The sequence below is a fragment of the Grampus griseus genome (genome assembly GCF_964374135.1).
Source record: "Grampus griseus genome assembly, chromosome: 3".
NCBI classification, from domain to species: Eukaryota; Metazoa; Chordata; class Mammalia; order Artiodactyla; family Delphinidae; genus Grampus; species Grampus griseus.
Genome location: NC_139019.1, coordinates 62,744,027 through 62,768,632, shown reverse-complemented (window position 1 = coordinate 62,768,632; position 24,606 = coordinate 62,744,027). Strand labels below are relative to the sequence as shown.

Genomic DNA, 24,606 nt, shown 5'->3' with positions numbered 1-24,606 from the left:
TGGGCAACAGGTATACATAAAGACTATCATTCTGCACCATCATTGTGAGCAAGGACATGGTTTCCAAATGCTAGCTCAATGACCAGGAGAAATTTCCATTATCCCACTGCAAAATCAGAGAAATGAGGGTCTGAAATAAATTTTTCTTAAATATTACAAAATATTTCATGCAAACAAAGATTTGCAATTTATGTGTAAGGCATAAAGCATAAAATAACAGATGAAGTCTTTATAAATTTCTTCTCAAACACATTCCTCTCCCTCTTCCCTAGATTTTATCATTATTCTGAATTTGGTTATCCTGAATCTTGAATTTGTGTTATCATTCCCTTGATTTTCTTTATAGCATTACTAGATACATATGTATCTCTAAAAATATTTAGTTTGTAGGTTTTTTTTAACACTATGTAAATGGAATAATCATTTGGTAGGTATTTTTATAGGATTTTTTTTTTCCTAACATCTTATAAGTCAGGAAGGACACAGCATCACTTCTGCAGTATTCCTACCAAAAAACCTCAACCTGAATCAAATCATAAGGAGACATCAAGGAACCCTAATTGATTATTCTACAAATGACTTGCCTATAATTTTCAAAAGAGTCAAGATTATGAAAGTCAAGAAAAGACTGAGGAATTGTTCCAGATTGATGAAAACTTAAGAGACACAACTAAATGCAACATGTGATTCAGAACCATATACTTTTGCTATAAAGGACATTTTGGGGACAATTAATGAAACTTGAATGGGGGTCTGAGAATTAGATGATAGTAATGTATCAGTACTAATTTTCTGATTTTGGTAGTTCTATCATGGTTATATAGGCTATCATTCTTGCTTGTAGAAAGTATAAATAAGAAATTTGTAGTATCTAATTTTTTCCCCAATAGCTAAATGTTCCAGTACCATTTATTGAATAGGCAGCCTTTCCACACTAATATCAGTGCTAGTTCCATGGCATTTCAAGTTTCCATAAATATTGGGTCAGTATCTGGGCACTCAAGTCCATTCCATTGGCCTTTCTGTCTGTCCCTGAGCCATAGAATCATGTTGATTTTTCCTGAAGAACATTTGGTATAAAAAAATTAAAATCCACTTACAATCAATTTGTACTATGACGGGGCCACCAGTCTGAATTGCTTCCCCCAGCCCCTCCCCCCCTACCTTATATCTCACATGCCAGCCACTAAGAGGCTGCTGGCTTTCTGTTTCTCGCACACACACCAAGCCTGTGAAGCTGGATGCCATTTCTGGAGGAGCAGCCCCAAGCCCTTGGCTTCACCCCACGCCTCAGCTCCTGCCTGTAGCTTTTTTGATTGTGATGCCTCCATTGCTTGGTTCTGGACACCACCCTCCTTCCCCAACCCCGGACATTCTATGCTTGGAAATGAAACACCAGAGATCTCTTTTCTCAGCATCTTTGGAAAGCAATGGTGCTTCGGAAAGAAGTAGCCATCAGTTAAAATAGTGCTCACTGATGAGGAAAGCATGCGAGCAAGGAAAACAGGTCATGAGGCCTCTTCCACAAGGGAGCTGTTAGGCCCCAGCTCACAAAAGAGGCTCTTCCTTTTGGAGCCCTACAACAGCCTCAGGCAGCGGCTCTCAGAGTGTGGTCTCCTGATCATCAGCACCACCACCACCTAGGAACTTGTTAAAAATGCCTCTTCTCAGGACCCACCCTTGACCTAACTGAATCAGAAACACTGGGCTTTAGGAAGCCCTCCAGTAATTCTGATGCACTCAAGTTTGAAACCACTGGCCTAATGAATCTTCAGCCTGGACAAAAGTCTCTTCCCCCAGCTCTTGGTGGTACACAGGTGTGCTCAAATGTATAAAATTACTTTCTGCAGCAGAGCCCCAAGAAATCATCTGTCTGCACAATCAGCAAATGATTCATTGCACAAGTCTTGTCTCCTGAGCCAAGCTAAGGTTTCTAAGCACCTGCTGGGAACCTTCCCCACACCTGTCCTCCTGGGATGTCAGGCTCAGTGTTTCTTCTCCCTTAACCATTGCCAACTCCTGTGTAGATAAATGGCACTACTATTCCCTAGCCTAGAAACCTTGATACTTTCTTCAAATCCTCCCTCATCCTTGCTGTTCACATGCAATTACCAAATCCTATAGATTCTACAGTCTCTGCTTTTCCATGTATAAGGGCTTTCTAGGTGTACTGCTTTTTGCTAAGCATTTTATGTGTTACTTTATTTAGTCCCCACAACAAACCATGGAAGATAATACTACGATTATCATCCCCATCTTACATGGAGGAAACTGAGGTTTAGAGAGGAAGAGGAACTTCTCCAGAATCATCCAGCTATAATTACTTCAAAGGCAGATATTTTAAAGGCAGATATGTCTGTCATACAACTCAACAAAAAAACCCAGACAACCCAATTGAAAAATAGGCAGAAGACCTAAAGAGACATTTCTCCAAAGAAGAAATATGGATGGGCAATAGGCACATGAAAAGATGCTCAACTTGGCTAATTATTAGAAAGATGCAAATCAAAACTACAGTGAGGTACCACCTCATACCAGTTAGAATGGCCATCATTAAAAAGTCTACAAATAACAAATGATGGAGAGGGTGTGGAGAAAAGGGAACCCTCCTACACTGTTGGTGGGAAGGTACATTGGTACAGCCACTATGGAAAGCAGTATGGAGGTTCCTCAGAAAACTAAAAATAGAATTATCATATGATCCAGCAATCCCACTCCTGGGCATATATCCAGACAAAACTATACTTCAAAAAGACACATGCACTCCTATGTTCATAGTAGCACTATTCACAATAGCCAAAACATGGAAATAACCTAAATGTCTATCAACAGATGAATGGATAAAGAAGATGTGGTACATATATACAATGGAATACTACTCAGCCATAAAAAAGAACGAAATAATGCCATTTGAAGCAACATGGATACAACTAGAGATTATCATACTAAGTGAAGTAAGTCAGAAAGAGAAAGACAAATACCATATGGTATCACTTATATGTGGAATCTAAAATATGACACAAATGAACCTATCTATGAAACAGAAGCAGACTCAGACATAGAGAACATACTTGTGGTTGCCAAGAGGTAGGGGGTTGGGGGAGGGATGGAGTGGGAGGTTGGGGTTAGCAGATGTAAGCTATTATATATGGAATGGATAAAATACAAGGTCCTACAGTATAGCCCAGAGAACTATATTCAATATCTTATGATAAACCATAATGGAAAAGAATATTTTAAAAAGAATGTATGTATATAGATATGTATAACTGTATATATATGTACACTTTGCTGTACAGCAGAAATAACACAACATTGTAAATCAACTATACTTTAATTAAAATAAGTAAATAAGTAAGTAAATTAAAAAATAAATAAGTAATAAATAAATAAGAAAGGCAAATATGTCTGAAACTGAAATCAAATTCTGGATTTTAACCATCCTTATCTCCTTTTTCCCAAAAGAACTCTAAAATCATCATTACTTTCCTAGTGATGGTTTCTAACTGGTACCTGGTCTTCAATTAATCCTTAATAACACCTTCAGGGATCTTTCTAGGAAGAGGGGGCAACCCATCACTCAAATCTTCCATGGAACTTCACTGCCTAAAGAATAATTCTAAACTCCCTAGTGCCTAAGGCCCTCCACACCCAGGCTCCACCTTCTTCCCCAAGCTTGCCTCCCACTCCATTCCTCCAACCTAAATCACACCTTGAACTTTGCATCTATTGCTGCTCAACTCAGGCAACCTGAAATACCTTTAACCATCCAGGCAGTGGTACTTATCACTCAGATTCTCCCACTGTTTCAAAGATGGCATATAAACGTCCTACCAGTATGTGTAAGTTAAGGTGGTAATTTTACAATAAAATTGAGAAATAACTCCCTCAGTAACCAAATGTGGCAGATTGTATTATTTTCCACAATTATCTCATACTATTCCCTGGGGGAGGATTATCTTTTCCCTGTACCACTGACAGCAGACTTGGCCATATGACTGACTTTGGCCAGTGGAATTGTAGTGGAAGAGCCTTAGATGACTTCCAAGCAGAAGTTTTAAAAGCTAACAGGTGGTTCACTGAACTCCCCAGCAGGAAACAGCAATGTTCTAGTTAGGGCCTACTGCATCAGCCTCAGTCCCAGAGTAGAGATAAGATGGGACACAGCCACAGCCAACTCACAATAGACATACAGCAAAAGCAAGAAATCAAACTTTGGTTTATAAGCTATGGAGCTTTCCAGGGTGTTGATGTTGAGGCACCATCCTGACTAAAGAAACAGAGATTTTTTTTTTTCAATCTTCTCTCAATGGAACCAATTAGCCCTAGTCTGCATCCCTGACATCAAAAGAAGTAGAACTTGGCCAGTAGGGTGGGTATGTTCTGTGTGATAAGAAGATGCTTGACCTGACTGACTTGGCCTTTCCCTGGGGCAAGTGAATAGATAGAACTTCAGTCCAGCTGCACCACAATCTAGATGGGTAATTACTATCCCACCCCCTAGTGCCGCAGATAGGAGATGAGCATCAGCAGCAAAAATGTCCTAACACAGGGGAGGGTAGAAGAGGAGAGTTGTGTCTATGTTCCCCACTTCCAACAGGCTCCTGCTTGAGGAGCTTCATTGTCAAAAACTCAAAGCCATTGGCTCAGGTGGCTCAGCAGTTGGAAAGAATTGGGATGCACCCCTTCCTCAACCTGAGCCAGTTCATCCCAGAAAGGTCAGACTCAATGCTGAATCAGATTAAAGCCAGGGGACCAAGAAGAACCTCCCGGTCACCCCACACACCTGTCTTGGTTGATAAGGCCCTATACACAGACTGGGATTAAGCTCAGGACAGACTGGAAGACTCCTCCTGGCTTTGGGACAGCTTATATGCTGCCTTCCTCAGGAGTGACCACTGTGCTTTTCACCTCTGATCCAGTGATCTCCTCTGCCCTTTCTGTAAAAACTAACCCAGGGTTGCCTGTGACAACATTGGACTTGTTCCTGAAGGTCAGCTCTGATGACACTTCCTCCACAAAGCCTTTCTTCCTCCGACTGCCAACTTTCTCCTCATTCTGGAAAGCGGTGGGCACTGTGCCAGACTGATTGAATTCTACATGCCATCGTCCACAGCAGCATCCTTGAGTAGTCACAATATTTATCATAATGGAGCAAGAACCTCCCACACATTCTGTCTTATTTTTTAAACCTAGCATTGATTGACCAAAGCCAATATAACAATTTCAAATGAAGCATGACATTGGCTTTAAGATTAGCTGCTAAGAGATGACGTCACTGTAACTTCAAAATCCAGAATCTCATTTTAACCTGCTTGATTCAATGTAAACTTTGTACCCTTAAGAGAGAGACAATCATCACTAAGACTCAGGTTTATAATCAGTGTTCAGGGAGTGAAGAGTGAGAATAATTGTACTTCAATCACTTTTTTAAAGTATTTATCTGCTAACACTAAAAAAAGTTCAGGTACCACAACAAAGTGAATACAGTTAGTTCCACCCGTCTGAGGGGGATACGGTCCAAGATCCCCAGTGATGCCTGAAACCGCAGACAGTACTGAACCCTGTATATACTATGCTTTTTCCTATACAGACATACCTATGATAATGTTTAATTTATAAATTAGGCATGTAAAAGAATATCTGAATTGCCAGCATCACTATTCTTGCACTTTGGGCCGTTATTAAATAAAGTGTTGCCTTGACAGTTGATCTGATCGTTGTCACGGGAGGGATAGAACAGGATGGCATGAGATTTCATCATACTATGCAGAATGGCATGCAATTTAAAATTTATGAATTGTTTATTTTTGGAATTTTCCATTTAACATTTTCAGACCACAGTTGACCGTGGGTAACTGAAACCACAGAAAGCAAAACCACGGGTAAGGGGGAGACTGCTATATACTTATCCCTAAATCACACATTTAAAGTTTGTTACGACTTTAAAGGTATGTTATATGCTTTTCACCAAAAGTTTTAAAAAGTTAAAGTCCAACTAGAACTACATAATGTGCCTTGGAAGGTCTCAGCGCCTCTGAATCCCCGAATGTGACGAGGGTAAGTCAAGCTGTAAGGGAATGCTATAGGCAAGAACCATTCTGTAGCTAAGTGCAGTTCTGTCTTTGCTCCACCCACATATTTGCTCAGATCTCCTGTGTCACTCACCACAGCAGGGGTGCTGTAAGCCCCATGGCCTGCTCATGAATGTCCTAGGGCTGCCATAGCAAATTCCCACACGCTGGGAGACTTAAAACAACAGAACTGTGTTCTCTCACAGGCTGGAGGTCAGAAGTCTGAAACCAGGATGTCAGCTGGGCCATGCTCCCCCCTAAGCTCTAGAGGAGAATTTCTCCTTGCCTCCTCTGAGCGCCTGGCGGTTGCTGGTTGTCAGCAATCCTTGGCACATCTTGACTTTTAGATGCACCACTCCAACCCCTGCCTGCGTCTTCACATGGGCCTCTTCCCTGTGGGTGAATCTCTCCACTCACACGGATTTAGGGCCCACCCGACTCCAGTTGACAACATCTGCAAAGACTCTATTCCCAAATAAGGTCATGTTCATAGGCACCAGGCTTAGGATGTCAACACACATTTTTGAGACACAAGTCAACCTACAACAGTCTGAAACTATTTTTTTCTTCACATTTCTTCGGCCAAGACAAAAATCAGAGACTTTCTAAAGGGACATTATGAAGAAAGTAAACACAAACAAACAATAGCAACAATACAACAGAAAGTACAAAGGCATGAAAATGGAGATGTTTATTCAAAGATTGTTGAAGTCTGGCCATGGTTTGACTTGTCTGCCAGAACGCATGAAGCCCTCTGGGGAAACCCTCCCCAAAGCATCCATTTCCTTCTCTTCCTTTTAGGGTTTCAACTCCTACAGGCCCAGGTGCCTTCCCAGATGGTCAGTGGAGGTGGATGAGCCCCTCCTGAAAGGTATACACACCTCCAGTTCCTCTGGGAGCTCTCAGGCTGCCCTATCACCTTCCTCAGTCAGAAATGTAAAAGAACAGTTTCCTCCCTAGTGCTTATAATTATTACCCAACCACCATTGTTTTAGGTCCGGCACAAACCACACAAGGGCCCTTCCTTTGGACTCAGACAGATTTCTCTGGGCCAGCCCAGGAGGCAGCGGCAGACCTGCAAGTGTTAGAGAGTCAGGCGCTGTCTCTGTGGCTTACATTCCAGCCAGCCCTTCTCAGCCGTCCAAATCTACTCACAAAGACCCTGTTCCTGAACCTTAAGGGATACAGTTTTGACTTTGCTTGGAAGAATAAATCCTCACCTTTGTGAAGGTAAGTCAGAGCCCTCCCACTAAACCCTGCATCACCATGGCAACCAAGAGTCCCCTTCTCTAATTCAGAAGGGTGTCTTTTGTGAAACTCTGCAGAAATAGCCATGGTGGCACCTTTCGCTCAGTCTGCTCGGTCTGAGAAGAGGTGACTACAATTAGTGTGCAGTCTTTCTAAGTCTTTCATAATCCCTTTAGAGTGGGAACTCCACCTCCCCTGATGCTGCTTCTCCTTTCCTCCATCTCTCCTTTCCTCAAAGAATTGTGGGCTAGGGTATTCAGGAGCAGTTTCCTACCACCACCTCTCCCTTCCCCCCACCAATCAAGTCCTCCATGCCTCCAAAACACCATATTATCTCCATGCCATTCCTGCATCCTCTATAGCCTACGAAAGAAAAGAAAATGGCAACAGCAAAATAAAGGAAAAAAGGACTCTATGAACTGAAAGAGACAGCAGGGATACTGTGATGAATATAAGGACTACCTGCTCCCCTTGCTTGCATTCTAAGCTTCAAGTACTAGAAATAAATAGGCAGGCTTTTATGTTGAAATTTTTTTGTATCCCCAGACAGCCAATCTCACATTTAGGGCAAGTAATTTCCAATCTGCTGAATTCTATTGTCATTAGGAAGGTAAATAGTAGAAAAAAATCAGTGAAATTTATTAGAACAAAAGTTAAATGAACACATTTGTATTTTAAAGGTGGTATTATCAGCTTCTCTACTGCAGGACTGCAGTACTTTAAAAGCACGTTCTCCACATGTTTCTTTTTTCAGGTTGTGTTCAACTCTATGTTGATTTGGCAGTATCTATCAAAAGGCTTTAAAAATTTGTACATTTTAACTCATAATTCCATTTTTAGAATTTGCTGAAAGAAAATAATGAGATGTATGTGCAAATATTTATAGACAAGGATACTCATTTTAGAATCATTTATAATAACCACAAGTTGGAAACAAATGTCCAGCATCAGATTATTGGTTAAATAGATGATGCTACATCATTATAATGGAATATTTACCACATATTAAAAATTATACTCAATGAATATTTAAGGATACGAAGGAAAATACTGCATACACACTCATACACATACACATACATCAGATGGGATTCTCTGGCTGCTGGTAACAACAAAAAATAATTTGAAATGGCTTAAGCTGGCAAAGGTGACTTTGCAGTGCATTGGAGAAGGGATGATACTCCATGAATGGGACTGGATCAATTCTTTGTCCATGAGGGAAAAGCTGCATTTTGATTTCTACCTTATATCATACATGAAAAATCAGTATCTATATATGTAACCTAAATGTGAAAGCTAGAAGAAAACAGGAAAACTTTTAAAAAGAAACATACGAAAATCTCTCGATTACTACAGGGGTAAGGTAGGCAAAGCTTTCTTATATTGAACACAAAAACTAATGGTAAAGGAAAAAAGATAAATTGAATTTTACTAAAATAAACTTTGGTTTATCAAAAATCACTAAGAGAGTGAAAAATTAAGCTACAAAACGTTGGGGGGTTTGCAAAATATATATCCAACAAAGAACTCATATTCAGAACATATACAGGAATCCTACCAAACAAACAAACAGACAGACAACATAATAGAAAAGTGGGCAAAAGATATGGACGGAAACTTAAAAAGATATCCAAATGGCCAATAAATCAATAAGTATATACAAAGATGTTCATCTTCTATAACCATCAGGGAAATGCAAATTTAAACCATAATGTGGTACCACTATAGAACCAACAGAATGGTTAAAGAGAAATAGACAAATAATACCAAGTGGTAACAAAGATATGAAACAACTGAAAATCTCACACAGTGCTGGTTGGAATTCAACTTTGGAAATATTTTGGCAGTGTCTACTAAAGCTGAACATAGGCATGCCACAACCCAGCAATTCTGTTCCTAGGTATTTACCCAGAAGAAAGGGTACACATACTCACTAAAAGATAGGTACAAGAATGTTCATAGCAGTACCATTTGTAATAGCCCCAAACTGGAAACAACTCAAATGTCCACCAACAGCAGATGAATAAATAAATTGGTGCATTTATAAACTGTACTACTGTATAGCAAAGAGAATGAACAAATAATGCTACAAACAACAGCATGGATAAATCTCACAAATGGTGAGCAGAAGAAGCCAAAAACAAAGGAAAAAAATATTGTGATTCCATTCACATGAAGCTGAAAAAACTAATTTATGGTTAGTTGCAGATACTGGTTACCTAAGGAAGTGGGAGTGACTGGTAATCAATTATGGAAATGGTCTTTTTCTCGATATACCTATATTACATGTCTACACATGGATTAATAGCATACATGACTATACACATATCAGCTTTGAAAAAAATTCATCATGCTGTAAACTTGTGATTCATTTTCTGAATGTACTTCAAAATGAAAGCTATATTAATGGCTTAAAAGGGTAGAGGTTTATTTAACTCAAGCCACTCAAAGTTTAGAATTAGGCACTAAAGAACGGGAATGTTGTCTCAACAATGTTGTTGAGAATCCCGGCTCCCATCTTTATGCTCCTTCATGCTCAGCGTGTGAATTTCATCCTCAAGTTTGCATGATGCCTGTGATACCTCTAGGCATTGCATCTGCATTTGAGGAACGCAGAAGGCAAAAGGCCCAAAATCAAAGACCCTACCAACTGAGTCTAGATCTATGGAATTGTGCATACTGTTTATTTTAGTCATCATTTTCCATAGTTTCCAAAAGTTCCACGGTGATACGTATTAAGGTTATTTTTTAAAAGAAAGCTCTATACATGTAAAAGAATCAAATTAGAACACTCCCTAACACCATACACAGAAATAAACTCAAAATGGATTAAAGACCTAAATGTAAGACTGGACACTATAAAACTCTTAGAGGAAAACAGAGGAAGAACATTCTTTGACATAAATCACAGCAAGATCTTTTTTGATCCACCTCCTAGAGTAATGGAAATAAAAACAAAAATAAACAAATGGGACCTAATGAAACTTAAAAGATTTTGCACAGCAAAGGAAACCATAAACAAGATGAAAAGACAACCCTCAGAATGGGAGAAAATATTTGCAAATGAAGCAACTGACAAAGGATTAATCTCCAAAATTTACAAGCAGCTCAACACTAAAAAAACAAACAACCCAATCCAAAAATGGAAAGAAGACCTAAATAGACATTTCTCCAAAGAAGACATACAGATGGCCAAGAAGCACATGAAAAGCTGCTCAACATCACTAATTATTAGAGAAATGCAAATCAAAACTACAATGAGGTACCACCTCACACCAGTTAGAATGGGCATCATCAGAAAATCTACAAACAACAAATGCTGGAGAGGGTGTGGAGAAAAGGGAACCCTCTTGTACTGTTGGTGGGAATGTAAATTGATACAGCCACTATGGAGAACAGAATGGAGGTTCATTAAAAAACTAAAAATAGAATTACCATATGATACAGAAATCCTACTACTGGGCATATACCCAGAGAAAGCCATAATTCAAAAAGACACATGCACCCCAATGTTCATTGCAGCACTGTGTACAATAGCCAGGTCATGGAAGCAACCTAAATGCCCTTCGACAGACAAATGGATAAAGAAGATGTGGTACATATATACAATGGAATATTAGCCATAAAAAGGAACGAAATTGGGTCATTTTTTGAGACGTGGATGGATCTAGAGACTGTCATACAGAGTGAAGTAAGTCAGAAAGAGAAAAACAAATATCGTATATTAACGCATATATGTGGAACCTAGAAAAATGGTACAGATGAACCGGTTTGCAGGGCAGAAACAGACACAGATGTAGAGAACACACCTATGGGCACCAATGGGGAAAAGCAGCAGGGGGGTGGGTGGGTGGGGATGAATTGGGCGATTGGGATTGACATGTATACACTGATGTGTATAAAATGGATGACTAATAGGGACCTGCTGTATAAAAAAAAAAATTAAATTAAATTAAAAAATTTAAAAAACAAAATAAAAAGAAAGCTCTAATTGAATGGGAACAAAGCAAAAATAATTTTCCGATTTTGAACTTCAAGCCCCGTAGAGGTAATTCACAGGGTTTCCCATCGGGCTGAATAAATGGAGACTCATTTCTATGCCTACAGGGGCAAAAAAGTAGCCCCGAACTCATTCTTGGGAGAGTGCAGAACAATGCACGGCTCCCCACTTCTCACATTATAAGGTGCATGCAAAGACTTTGTGTGGGGGCCCCCTAAATGCTACTCTTTGGGAGCAGAGGTGTTTCTGACCTGAAATGACTTGGGGAAAATGGCAACATCCCACACAGCCAGGGCTGGTGTGTAGGTGTCTGCTGCTGCTGTTCAATGCTCAAATGCATATTTTATCCATTTTCTGGAGCTCTGCAGGGTAGAACTTAGCTCAGAATAGTTAAGGAGAAATGCAAATCAAGAAATAAGCTTAGTTATAGTTTAATTCACTGAAGGAAGACAAGTAAAAAGCATTATAAATATTTCAACAGAGGTGATTTCCTGAAAAATGCCATTGATCAACAATTTTTCCTTAGAAAACGACCTTTGAAATAGCTTGTGTTTTGAATGAGTCAGGTTTATTCTCCCTATCTGGGTGATAATGCTTGACCTTGAGGTTTCAATCCTTCACTCACCTCCAGTCACTGAGAAAACTAGGTGACCGGCAAACAGACTCTGTTTGAAGCTTCTGCTTGAAGGACCCAAACATTTTTCTCCATCTGACTTACAATCCAAGGACTGTTTGGAGACAGCCCTCAAATATTCAAGTGGAGAGAAGCAGAAAGTTGACACACAGTGATTCTGAATGGTGAGAAGGGAAATTGTGTTAAAGAAGAACCAAAAATCTATATGATTTTCAGACTTCACTTTCAACAACATTTATTTACCACCCGATTTGTATGGGCCCTAAGCTAAAACCTAGGGTCTTCAGAGACAATCTCTCCCCCACAGGAGCCCTCCACTGCCATGCCCTAGAGTCATCCCAAAAGCCACTCCTTCCCCCTCCGTCCTTCTCCCCATCCCCAAGAGCTACACTGACCTTTGAGTCCCTCTCAGGCATCAGGCTATTTCTCACCTCCTCACCTCTTGCTTCCATAACCCACTCCCCTCAATCTGGCCAACTCCTATTCAGCCATCAGGTCTTAGTGCAGACATTTCTTGTAAGAAAGCCCACCTAAGTCCTCCCAAGTGCCTCTGCCTACACTTTCACTTAGAACTTCTTTCCACTGAATAAACTTAAAAAGGCACAAAGAGACAAAAATAAAATGCCTTTTATGACTATACCTCTGGAGTCTTGCTTATTCAACACGCTAGTGATGTAAAACTAATGTTACTTGGTCACAAGATACGTTCTCTCCCTGCTTTGTACCCCATGATTCTTCAGCCTATATGCTCATTAGATCCCTGTGCTCCTGCCCTGGCCTCCTTGAAGGTGGGAATTGTGTCTTACTCATCTTTGTTCCCAGCAGGAATCAGTATGGTATCTTGATACAGTAGATGTTAAAAAATACATATTCAGATTGAACATAGTTAAATATAATATATTGAATTGACTCTAAATAAAGCTGGGCACTAAGCTTGCACCATCAAGGAGTCTCTATTCAGTCTTCCCAACTGTGTTTATACAAACTGGTTCAAGTTCACAGTAAATATGGAAACAATACACAATTTCCCATGACAAATTCAAGAAAAACTCTAGGCCAAATAGTGAAGTTGGTGCCTTTAAAACCAGACTTTTATAGAAATGAAAACTTGGAGGTCTATTGAATACCTATCAGTAATGAACTGGTTGAGTAGTCTATGATCCACCTTTCCAGTGGACTACATTTGGGCATTAAAATAGTGATGTGAATCTATTTGTTGATGTGAGAAGATGTTCATGACATAGCTTTAAGTAACAAGAGCAGACTATGTAACAGTGATTTTATTTACATTTTTTAAAGCACGTGTGCGTGTGTCTGTGTGTGTATGCGTGCATGCACACACATACGAGGGAAAAAAGAGAAGAGCCTAGGAGGACACACACCAAATGTTAACACTGCTTCCCTCTGAGTGGTGAAATTAAGGATAATTTATCTTTTGCTCTAAATACTTTCCCTGAATGTTTGCAATGAGTAAAAACAGGAAAATATGAAGCTTTCATTGGAGATACAATGGCCATGGATAGTATGCCATGGAGAGCATGCCAAGGTGTGTGTGAGGACACTCTGCTTTTCTGAGGGGTACACTAGGCTCTTTGATTGTAATAAGTCCCTGCACTATAGCTGAATTAATAACAGCTAAAATCTTTGCTATTGTCATGTGCTGGCACTCTGCTAAGAATTTTACATACGTTAATTCTTTCTTTTACATGACACAACAACCCTTCCCTGCTTTATTTTTTTTTTATAGCACTTATCACTTTCTGATACTAAACAGTTTACTTATTTATCTCCTTTATTGTGTGTTGTTCCTCTCACTAGAATGTAAACTTCCTGTGGGCAGGGCTATTTGTTTTGATCACTGCTGGATCCCTAGTACCTATGGCAGTGCCTGGCAACTTAGTTAGTACTCAAATAAATGAATGAATAAATAACTAGTACTATTCCTTCCTTACAATGAGGACTCTAAAGGAGGCTAAACAATTCGCCCAAAGTCACACACTGTGAAGGAGCAGAGCCATGTCTCTCTCAACACAGATCTACATGATGATCTGTGTTCTAACCCGCTCTCATCAGTTACAACAAATCCTTGAATGAGAGTGTCCTCCTCCTCCCCCAACATGCAATCAGTCCCCAGGAGAGACAGTGAGATGTCACATAACAACTTTCAACTGTGGTTTCCTTCTGACTATTAAATTGGTAAGATCTTGACATAACAGAAGATGTTCTATCATTTGCAATGGTCATCTAACAGGCATGATATTTTTTCAGATCAAAAGCAGGAGGGACAGGGCCTAGAAATCTAATCAAGTATTCACTAAATGAAAAAAAAAAAAAAACTAGAGCCTGGAAAATGCCCTTAAGGCATCTTTTTTTTTTTTTTTTTAATTGTGAGTATAAGAATTTGGACTGGATAGATAAAACCCCCAAAGGACAAGGATTTTCTCAGGGAAAAATCCTCAGGGATGATGCAAGGAGAAAGTACTTGGAGCAGGAAACCCAAGTATTTGGGCCCATGGCTGGTCATGGCAGTTTAATAATGCTGACCATTAAGATCTTGCACATAACTTGCCTTGCTTTCCACATAACCAAACAATCTTTTGACTTACACAGAGCTTCCCATGTAAAAATCTGTCAGTTCTCCTGAGCATGTGGGATTTGAGAGGTAAAGAGCCACAGGCAGTATGTGCAGCCCAACACTGACCACGGTGGGTACCCGCAGGTCTTGGAGCTCAGGGCCCTAGAGAGAGAATCCTCTGACCAGAGATGTATGTTCTCCAACCCCTTTGGCAATTTGATTTCTCACTACAGATTAAGCGATTGGCATCCTAAATTATCAATCAGTCTTCTGTGGGCTTGATTAATGTGGGTGAATCCCTGTGGAACTGACAACCTTTGGGAGCTCTGACCAATCCAGTTCCTAGATCTTCAGTGGGAAAACCAGCCCTGAATTGTAATGACAATTCTAACCCGGGAAGACCAGACCCTTCCCCTATACACACACATACACACACATATGAAATATGCACAACATACAGATGCACACACAAATACACTCACATACACACTTATATACACACCTGTGAGGCCCTGTCTGAGGCCCTGTTTGGCCAGGCAACTCCTTGGATGACATCATTATCTCATTTTCCCTGTAACTGAAAATTCATGCAGTTGAAAGATATAAAACATTTCCTTCAAATTTCCTTGTATTTCTCCATCTTTGGTGGTTGCCAACTTTTCATTGAGGGTAAACAGACTCAGTTCAACACAAAGTCTGCCCAGGTACAACAGCAGTTTTTCCCCACAGTTCTGCACTAGGCTGGTTCTAAAGGCAACTAGTGGTACATGTAAAAGTATGAGATTAGAACACTCCCTAACACTATACACAAAAATAATCTCAAAATGGATTAAAGACCTAAATGTAAGGCCAGACACTATCAAACTCTTAGAGGAAACACAGGCAGAACACTCTATGACATAAATCACAGCAAGATCCTTTTTGACCCACCTCCTAGAGAAATGGAAATGAAAACAAAAATAAACAAATGGGACCTAATGAAACTTAAAAGCTTTTGCACAGCAAAGGAAACCATAAACAAGACCAAAAGACAACACTCAGAATGGGAGAAAATATTTGCAAATGAAGCAACTGACAAAGGATTAATCTCCAAAATATACAAGCAGCTCATGCAGCTCAATAACAAAAAAACAAACAACCCAATCCAAAAATGGGCAGAAGACCTAAACAGACATTTCTCCAAAGAAGGTATACAGACTGCCAACAAACACATGAAGGATGCTCAACATCACTAACCATCAGAGAAATGAAAATCAAAACTACAGTGAGATATCATCTCACACCGGTCAAAATGGCCATCATCAAAAAATCTACAAACAATAAATGCTGGAGAGGGTGTGGAGAAAAGGGAACCCTCCTACACTGTTGCTGGGAATGTAAATTGATACAGCCACTATGGAGAACAGTATGGAGGTTCCTTAAAAAACTAAAAATAGAATTACCATATGACCCAGCAATCCCACTACTGGGCATATACCCTGAGAAAACCATAATTCAAAAAGAGTCATGTACCAAAATGTTCACTGCAGCTCTATTTACAATAGCCAGGACATGGAAGCAACCTAAGTGTCCATCAACAGATGAATGGATAAAGAAGGTGTGGCACATATATACAATGGAATATTACTCAGCCATAAAAAGAACGAAATTGAGTTATTTGTAGTGAGGTGGATGGACCTAGAGTCTGTCATACAGAGTGAAGTAAGTCAGAAAGAGAAAGACAAATACCATATGCTAACACATATATATAGAATCTAAGAAAAAAAAAAAGGTCATGAAGAACCTAGGGGTAAGATGGGAATAACGACACAGACCTACTAGAGAATGGACTTGAGGATATGGTGAGGGGGAAGGGTAAGCTGGAACGAAGTGAGAGAGTGGCATGGACGTATATACACTACCAAACGTAAAATAGATAGCTAGTGGGAAGCAGCCGCATAGCACAGGGAGATCAGCTCGGTGCTTTGTGACCACCTAGAGGGGTGGGATAGGGAGGGTGGAAGGGAGGGAGACACAAGAGGGAAGAGATATGGGAACATATGTATATGTATAACTGATTCACTTTGTTATAAAGCAGAAACTAACACACCACTGTAAAGCAATTATACTCCAATAAAGCTGTTAAATAAATAAATAAAGGCAACTAGTCAGCAGGGCTGCTCCCCTAGAAGGAGTGAGCAGGGCCACAGGGTTCCTGGACGGAGCTGAGAAGGGGACAGAGAACACCTTTTCTTCTCTCCCACCCATACCAGGCCCTTTCTTTGCAGGAGCTGAAAGCTGGCAAAGGCCAGCCCAGGGGACCTTTATGAAACATCCTGTTTAATGCTGAAAAACGCAATACCCAAACAAGTGAAAAGCCAGTTCTTTGAGACTGCCACTGCATTACTCCTCATACCTGTTACTTCTTGTTAACTCACCCAGAATATAACTTAAAGTCCTTACTTGGCCTTTAAGGGCATTATGAGCTGGTCCCCAGCTACTGTCTGCAGCCACAGCATTCTCTCCTCCTTGATTATTCCACTCCAGTCCCCTGGCCTCCTCACTGGTCTTTTAACACACCCCCATGCTGCTGCCTCAGGACTTCTACACTTGCTGTTCTTTCTGTAGGGAATACTATTCCTTTGCAGATATCCACATGACCTGTTCCCTTACTTCATTTAGGTCTTTATTCAAATATCACCTTACTAGAGACGCTGTCCCGTCATACCTCCAATATATAGCAGTACTTGCCTCCTTTTGCTCATTCTCTCACCCTGATTTATTTTTCTTCCTAATTCTTATTCCCCACTGACATACTATGTATGTGTTTATTGTCTGTCTTCCTCCACTAAAATATAAGCTCCTTGCAAGCAGGGATTTTGTCTGATTTAATGACTGCCATTTTGCCAGGGTCTAGAATAGCACCCGACCCATAGTAAGTACTCAATAAATCTGTGTTGAATGAATGAAATGTGCTTCTCCTTCCCCATTTTCCTTTTTCCTATTTATTTTTCCTGAGGCCTCCAAAGTTACAAAGTCCTCAAATAACATGTTGACTCTGGAAGTGTATCATTCTCCCTGAAGTGCCTAACATGTAGTAAGGTCCTCCGTGGTGTCAGGCAGCCCAACACGAAGTCTGGAAGCTCGGGTTAGGTTGAGAAAGGATTTCCAATCATTAGCTAGTTGTACAGAAATCCACGGAAGGGAAGATACTACGGGATTCTAAAACCATTCTAAGGAGTAATGGCCAAATTCATCTTTGGAAAAGAAGTGCTCTTTGGTTCAGGGAATTGCTTTTAATGGACCTTTTAGTTCTGCAAAGAAAGGCCTAAAGTCTGGGCAGGATAGAAGAGGCTGAGATTGAAGGGTACAATTTTGCTCTCAGTCTATTACAAAGGTGTCTATATTGGTAAGAGAAGTGTTTTTATGTTTTCTAGTTGCACTGGCTGATCTGAAAAAAACAAAGTTTAAACAGAGCTAGAAACTTAAAGAATAAAGTAGAATGGAGAGGTTTTCTGTTCAATATGTCTGGAAGACTGGGCTGAAGAAGGTATCAGAGGGGGCTCCTGGCAACATGAGGTGCTTCACATTCAGTTTTATTTTGTCTCATAATCTATGAAGAAATTTCCCTTATTAACCCCAAGTCTTCAACAGAAGCTATGTTAACCACTGCCAACGTCAGCCTTGTGTTAGCACTGCCTTAAGGAATCAATGGAGACTATGTCAATGTTTTGGATGGTGAAGGTCAAACGGGACCAGGGAAGCATGAAGAAGTAGTGGTGAGGCGGCTAGAGGAGGTGGAGGAGAATTTGGAGGACAGAGATGTCAACAAGGAGAATGTAATCACTTAGAGAAATTCTTGGAAATTTGACATAGGAATCAGAATTTCTTGCAATCAATATAATATCCGTATTTGGATAGTAAAAGAAAAGGGACTCGGAGAGAATGAGAAATTTAGGGACTTTGCGGTCCCTAAAGTGAATTCTGCATCACAGAATTCAGACTTGAATCTCAGTGGTTATCTACTTTTAAAACTTTATTTAGCCATAGAAACCTGTTCATCAAATAAACTATTATGTAGAACCCAGCAGGTAAAACAGAATAAAACTGAGCCACTGCGATGGAAAGGGATAGAGGTTTGAATTTATGCCCAGTTGGCTTTCCCACTGGATCCCACGTTGGCCCTCAGGCCCCTCTGGGGAATCCCAGTACCCCAGGAACATAGTTTAAAAACCATGGATCTGGAACTCAAAGCAAGAATATACTCTTTAATATTCCAGATGTTTGATCTTTCAGCCTGACTCTGAGGGCTCATTACCTGCTAAGCAGCATGTCTCTGAGCCAGCTGTCACTGATGGGGTGTTCTCCTTTCTCTTGAACCAAATTCCTCAACCCTGGGACTTCTACCCACTGGTCCTGGTGTAAAAATCAAAATAAGCCTATTCTTCCCTTCAAGTCTTTGAAGACCTCTAATTTCCTTCCTTAACTTGTCTTTGTTCCAAGTTAAACATTCTCAACCCTCCAACTATTCGCAAACTATTCTTACAGTTCATATGCTATTTGGGCACCTGAAATTACTGATATTGATTAGAGAAAACAAACAGCATAGATAGAGTTAAGACCAAAACAGGGGCACATAAAAGAGAGGTACAACCACACACACTATTGAGGGTAGTAAAGGAAAATGAGAGATGTTGACCTGCTACTCTGAAAACTGTACAGAAATATGTCCTCCCCCCTACCCAACCCTGCCCGCCCCTGGCACTGTGAAGTGGGCTGGAAATCAGGTCGAACTTCATTCATCTCAGGGCTGTGCCCTGGATCACTCCCTAATAGTCACCAAATCAGAGATACGAGGGGATGGCTATCGACAGTGGAGGCACTCAGCTCTTACTATTATTATTTTGAAAACATCCCCCAGCAGCTGGGCTCCGGAATTCAGGACAGTAAGTGCCTAGCATGGGTTCATCCCCACTAGTCTTAATTGACCACATGTGTATCCACACAGTTATTGATCCTTGCCTAATGCCATGGACTCTATTAACTAAAAACAAGTGACATTCTGTAACCACGGATCCATCAGTTGTTTCGGAGCAGCATGTATCAGAATGTCAGCATCTTTCAGTGGTTATTATTGGATTTATCTTGGGCACTGGCTTTGGTGGAGGCTGTAGGGGTCAGGGAGGCGAGCTGCAACACGTAGGGCTAGTTGCACAGCTGGAAAGTATGCGGCCAGCTCAGTATGAGGGTGCCCCACCAACCTCCGTGAAACAAAACTTCGGCTTCCTGCTATCGAGGTGCTTCACACACACCCTATTGGTGGCTTGAGGCTTGGAGACACATGCATGTTGTGCATACCAGCAGTGGCAGACAAGGAAAACTGCACTTGACGTAGGAGGGTCCTTTCAGTGCCGATCCTGCCTCTGCGTGCCTGGACCATATCCTTTGCCTGTGATAAAGCTCTTCCATGAGTATAAACTGCTTCAGTCCTGTGAGTTCCTTCAGAGATGATTAATGGGTAATTAACACAGCAAGGGTGAGAAGGGACTTCAGACACAAGCCATTCTGCGGCCTGAAGGGTGCTTCTGATGGGAGAGTGTTAGTGTTTGGTGCTGAAAGCACACAGTTTTGTAAGTGGGTGTGATGAAGTACAATACTTAGTTCTGTTGGATGTTAGGGAAGCACGTCCAGAAAAACAACAGGCACGTGGTCTGGTTTGCTCCAACAGAAAAATATTTCTAACTTTGAAAAAGAATGCATCCAGCCAGAGTTGCCAGGTATGTGTGCAAACAGATAGAGAAGGACCACAGTGTTCGTCCTCATTTTTTTTCTTTTTCCCACACACTCTTTTATTTTGTCCCTGTACCTGATAGGGGCAACACTGTGGTTTCATGTCTTTTTTCCACAAATAGAATATTATACATGCTTCTGAATCCTAAATAACGTCATTGGTATTGAAGAAAGAATCAAGGTATCCCATGTCTGCCAGGACTATGACAGCATTGACAACAAAACAGAGGCTTGGGAAGGAAGTCAGTTCAGGAGGGAAGAGAATGTGTATATATGAATGAATGTATGTGTGCATACATGTATATTCAGATGTGTATGTGTGGTATGTGTGTGAGAGAGTATGTATACACACACGTAATTTTCACACACCACGTATATGTAGAAAAAATGATCTGTGATTAAAAATGAAACAAAATATAACCATTTTATTCTCTTAGCTCAGGATTTGAGCTATATCTAAATCCAGGCTCTGCCACCTGCCGGCTGTGACTATGTACAAGTCAGTTAACTGCTCTGAGACTGGTTTCCTCATCTATAAAATGGCAATTTTTATTGTGCAAGGTTCTGATGGGGATTAAAAGAGATAATGCATGGGCTCTACATGTTATCAACCATCAACAGATTTCCAGAAGAGAAATTTTGACCAAAATTTGCTAACTTCCTTTCTTTTCTCTGAGGATCTGTAGTGAGAAGAGGAAGGACAAGAAGGGAATGGAACTCAGAGAAGAAGGACCAAGGAGGAGGACATGAGGAAATAGCATTAACTTCACTCTACTTGTCTGCACTGGAATAATCCCCTAGGAACCAACCAGGAACTCGCCTATCAGTCAACAAAGGCAGCTAAAACATGATCTCCTGACCCCACTGTCCTCCCTGCCACCATCCACTTGCTACGGAGTCAGAGACAGGAGGCCACTTACTGGGGATGCAGTGGAGGGTTGGCCACAGAGGGTCTCCAGCATCCCCTGTCAGGATGTTTTATAAGCTAAAAATGCTGTGCCATTTCACATGCTTCTTTAATCTCATGTTTACAATTATCCTGAGAAAAAGGCATCACTAAAGCATCTGAGTTGCATAACGTGCTGACCTGTAAGGGCTGAATCACGATTTGAACCTAGTTCTTCCCATTACTATACGGCTTCCTCCTCGATACCAGAGCTGCTTCCAACTTGATGGGCGTTGCTGGCGTCCTGTCGCATTCGCCCCAGCTCACCTGAGTGCACCAGCAGCTGTATTAGAGGGTTGTCAGCCCTCTGTCAACTGTGTCAGGCACCTATGTTTCTTGTGCTCTTTGAGGGTTTTCTTGTGACCACAGGAGCTTGCAAGGAACACAACCTGGAAAGGTAGGGAAAGGGAATTTAATGTCCCCTAGGGTCCCCTGGGGCAATGCTCAACCAACTGGGGTTGGAGAGAAGCACTTACATTTCAGCCTCTGGCATGTTCTGAGTGGTTTCTGGGGATGCCCCCAGCATGAGAGCCCCAGATGTTCACAGTGTAATAACCCACCCATAAAACATGTCCTTCATCCGCTCTTGCCCCTTCCTGTCTCACTTTCCCCACTTCCTCACACGTGCTTCCTCGGACACCTCCTATGTAAAGAACCCAGGCTAAATCTTTACCTCAAGATCTACTTTTGGAGGAACCCCAACTGAGTCAAATTCTAAATTCCATGTGGTTGCTGCTACTGTTGTTATTGTTTTGAATTACACTACATTCCCACCAAAAAAAGTAACAATGACCGTGGGGTGCTGGTCAGTCAGAACCTCATTAACACTTTTAAGGCTTGAAAGAACTGAAGATAGTGTTTCCCATAAAGCAACAAGTTATTCCTCCTGTTTCACGAAGTACCCTTCTTCCCAGCAGCTGCTCCAATTTCAAAGCAGGATGATGAAGGCTTTGAAGGTGCTCTGTTAATGCAGTTACAGATCCAGATTGGGTATGCTAGCTCTTAAACAATGGACTTCAGGATATATGCCAAAAGTAGAACATTGTCTCTCGACATAAGAAAACAACTGAATTGGTAATGTTAAAAAAAAAATCTGTAAGTATGATCAAAGTGTTTATATTATGGAGAACAAGAGCAATCATCTCAACATGCATTCTAGATTTATCAACTCTGCACACATATTTTAGGAAGATTTTGAGAGATTTCAATACAATATCTAAAAATGACCCACCATTTTATTTTTAGCAAAAAGAGATTCTCAGTTTCTGGTAGTTGTCTGTAACTATAGGCTGAAAATGTTTCGATTTTAAAACATATACGTATAAAATTCTCACATGAAAATGAGCGGTAGCACAACCCACTGCAGTGTGATGGCTTTTTATTCACAGTTTGTCCCGTCCAGAGATGCCAGACTCACGTCACATGCAGTAAGTTCACATCACACGTTTTGTTTTACAGACTCTAACCATTTATTTAACAAAATGGAAATTTCTAATATCTAGCACTTTTCTACATTTAAAATTACAGGGAAAAGAGACTCGTGTTCTACAGTATATAATGATTACAAAAGAGTTCGTTATCAGCTTTGAATGGTTAAAACACTTTCTCTGCTGATTAGGACTCCACATCCTTTAGTGAAGTGAGATGACATTTTTCTTGTGGAAAAGGCCAGTGTTTCTTGTTGGAGGAGATGTGTCACCAGTACAACCTTCCCTTCGCTCAGACCTGTCTATCTGAGGATTTCTCTTACCAGTGAAACAGATGGGAGTCCATTTCACTATTTTGATTCCCAAGTCAGATATCAATCCTTTTCACTTAGGGAAGAACTCAAACGTATATAAACCAAAAGGCGGAGATTGCTTTTTCCATCCTTTTTACTCACGTGACGCTCTGGAAAGTCACAGTTTTCTTGGTGGTTTTGCTCGCGTGCTGATCCCTGTTCATGGAGCTATTACTAGTGCTCATGTGCAGGAGATGTTTTGAATAATGTCTAGCACCCACAGGAAAGAACAACAGACCCCCCAAATTTGAATTTTGTTCTTGCAAACTCTAAAAGCCAACGATCACTTGTGCCTTGCAGAATCTGGGGGCTCTATTCCCAGGTGCAAAGTGCATTTTCCGGGTTTCTCCAGAGCAAAGGCAGGGTGGACGCCCTCATTAAACCTGTGCCTGATGATGAAGAGCAACTGTCCAGTCTCAGAGTTTATAAACAGGAGCCTTTGGGTGGTGTAGTCCAGTAGGATGCCCACTCTGGCGGGACGCTCTGTCACGTGGACATCGCTCACAATGCCACTGTAGAAAAATGTGTATCTGAAATGGAATGGAATGGGAATTGAAAATTTTGGAAATCTTGAAGGACCATGATAAAGAAAATCACTTGGAGATAACCGATTGTGCAGTTGTTCACCTCAATTCACAATGAGTTGCAATAACATTGTCCCAAATACTTTAACCAGATCCCTCCTAGATGCTAACATGCATAGCTCTTCCCAACAGACGAGTATTTTTAATAATTTTGCTCCTTCTACATTAGGAGGCAGTCCCAGAATAACCAACATATGCCTCCCTTGTGATTTTTCTCAACATTTTAATTCTTTCCCAGCTGCCCACGTGTTTTAACTACTGCATTCATGGTGTGTCATTCTTTTGAATAAAACTCCTTTGAGGCTGCCATGTACTTTAAAAAGTACCACGGGCTTGCCTTCCATAAAGTGTATTAATTTTACCATTTAAAAATTTTGTAAGTAACTTACATAAGGACCTTTATGAAGTTTAAGAAATATTTCATTATTTTTGCCCAACTTCATCTTTTGTACACTCCCACTGCCCCAAATCAACTTTCCTTTTCATCTTCTCACCCTTACAGCCAAGGGGGGGTGCCTTTGATTTCTTTCTTCAATTCAAACAAATTCAGTTCAACATGTAGTCATTGGGCATATCTGTGTGTCCTGTACTTTGCTAGACCTCTGCACCTCTGGGGGATATGCAGACCATAGCATACTGTCCTTGCCCCCAGGGACCCCATACTCTACTAAGCAGGAATGAAAATTGTTGATGACTTAAACATGGGCTGGGGCTGAGTGAGACTCCAGTTTAGAGCACAGATTGGTAAAGCGTTTCCTTACACATTTAATGGACCTGGTTTAGTTGTGAAAGGAAAGGTTCAAGGCCAGGCTGGCAAGGAGAAATTGCTGAACAGAAGAAGTTAAATTGCTCTATGCAAAAAAGTAACACAAGGTGGGAGTTTTCTCCTGGCAATCTTAGAAACAGAGGGTGGAGCCCTGAAAACAGAAGAATAGAAGAAATGAGAGATGGAAGAGAAGAAAAGAGATGAGGGACAGATCTGTGGATATGATAGGT

At 40.8% G+C, this 24,606-nt stretch overlaps 1 protein-coding gene across 1 annotated transcript in view; it reads right to left on the bottom strand.

Moving 5' to 3' along the window:
* Nucleotides 1-22,691: 22,691 nt before the first annotated feature.
* Nucleotides 22,692-24,606, bottom strand: part of CMYA5 (cardiomyopathy associated 5) — a 107,172-nt gene continuing 105,257 nt past the window's right edge. The window contains exon 13 of the mRNA XM_082650105.1: nucleotides 22,692-23,556. Coding sequence (XP_082506231.1) covers nucleotides 23,310-23,556 — 247 coding nt within the window. The 3' untranslated portion in view covers nucleotides 22,692-23,309. The remainder of the gene's footprint in view (nucleotides 23,557-24,606) is intronic.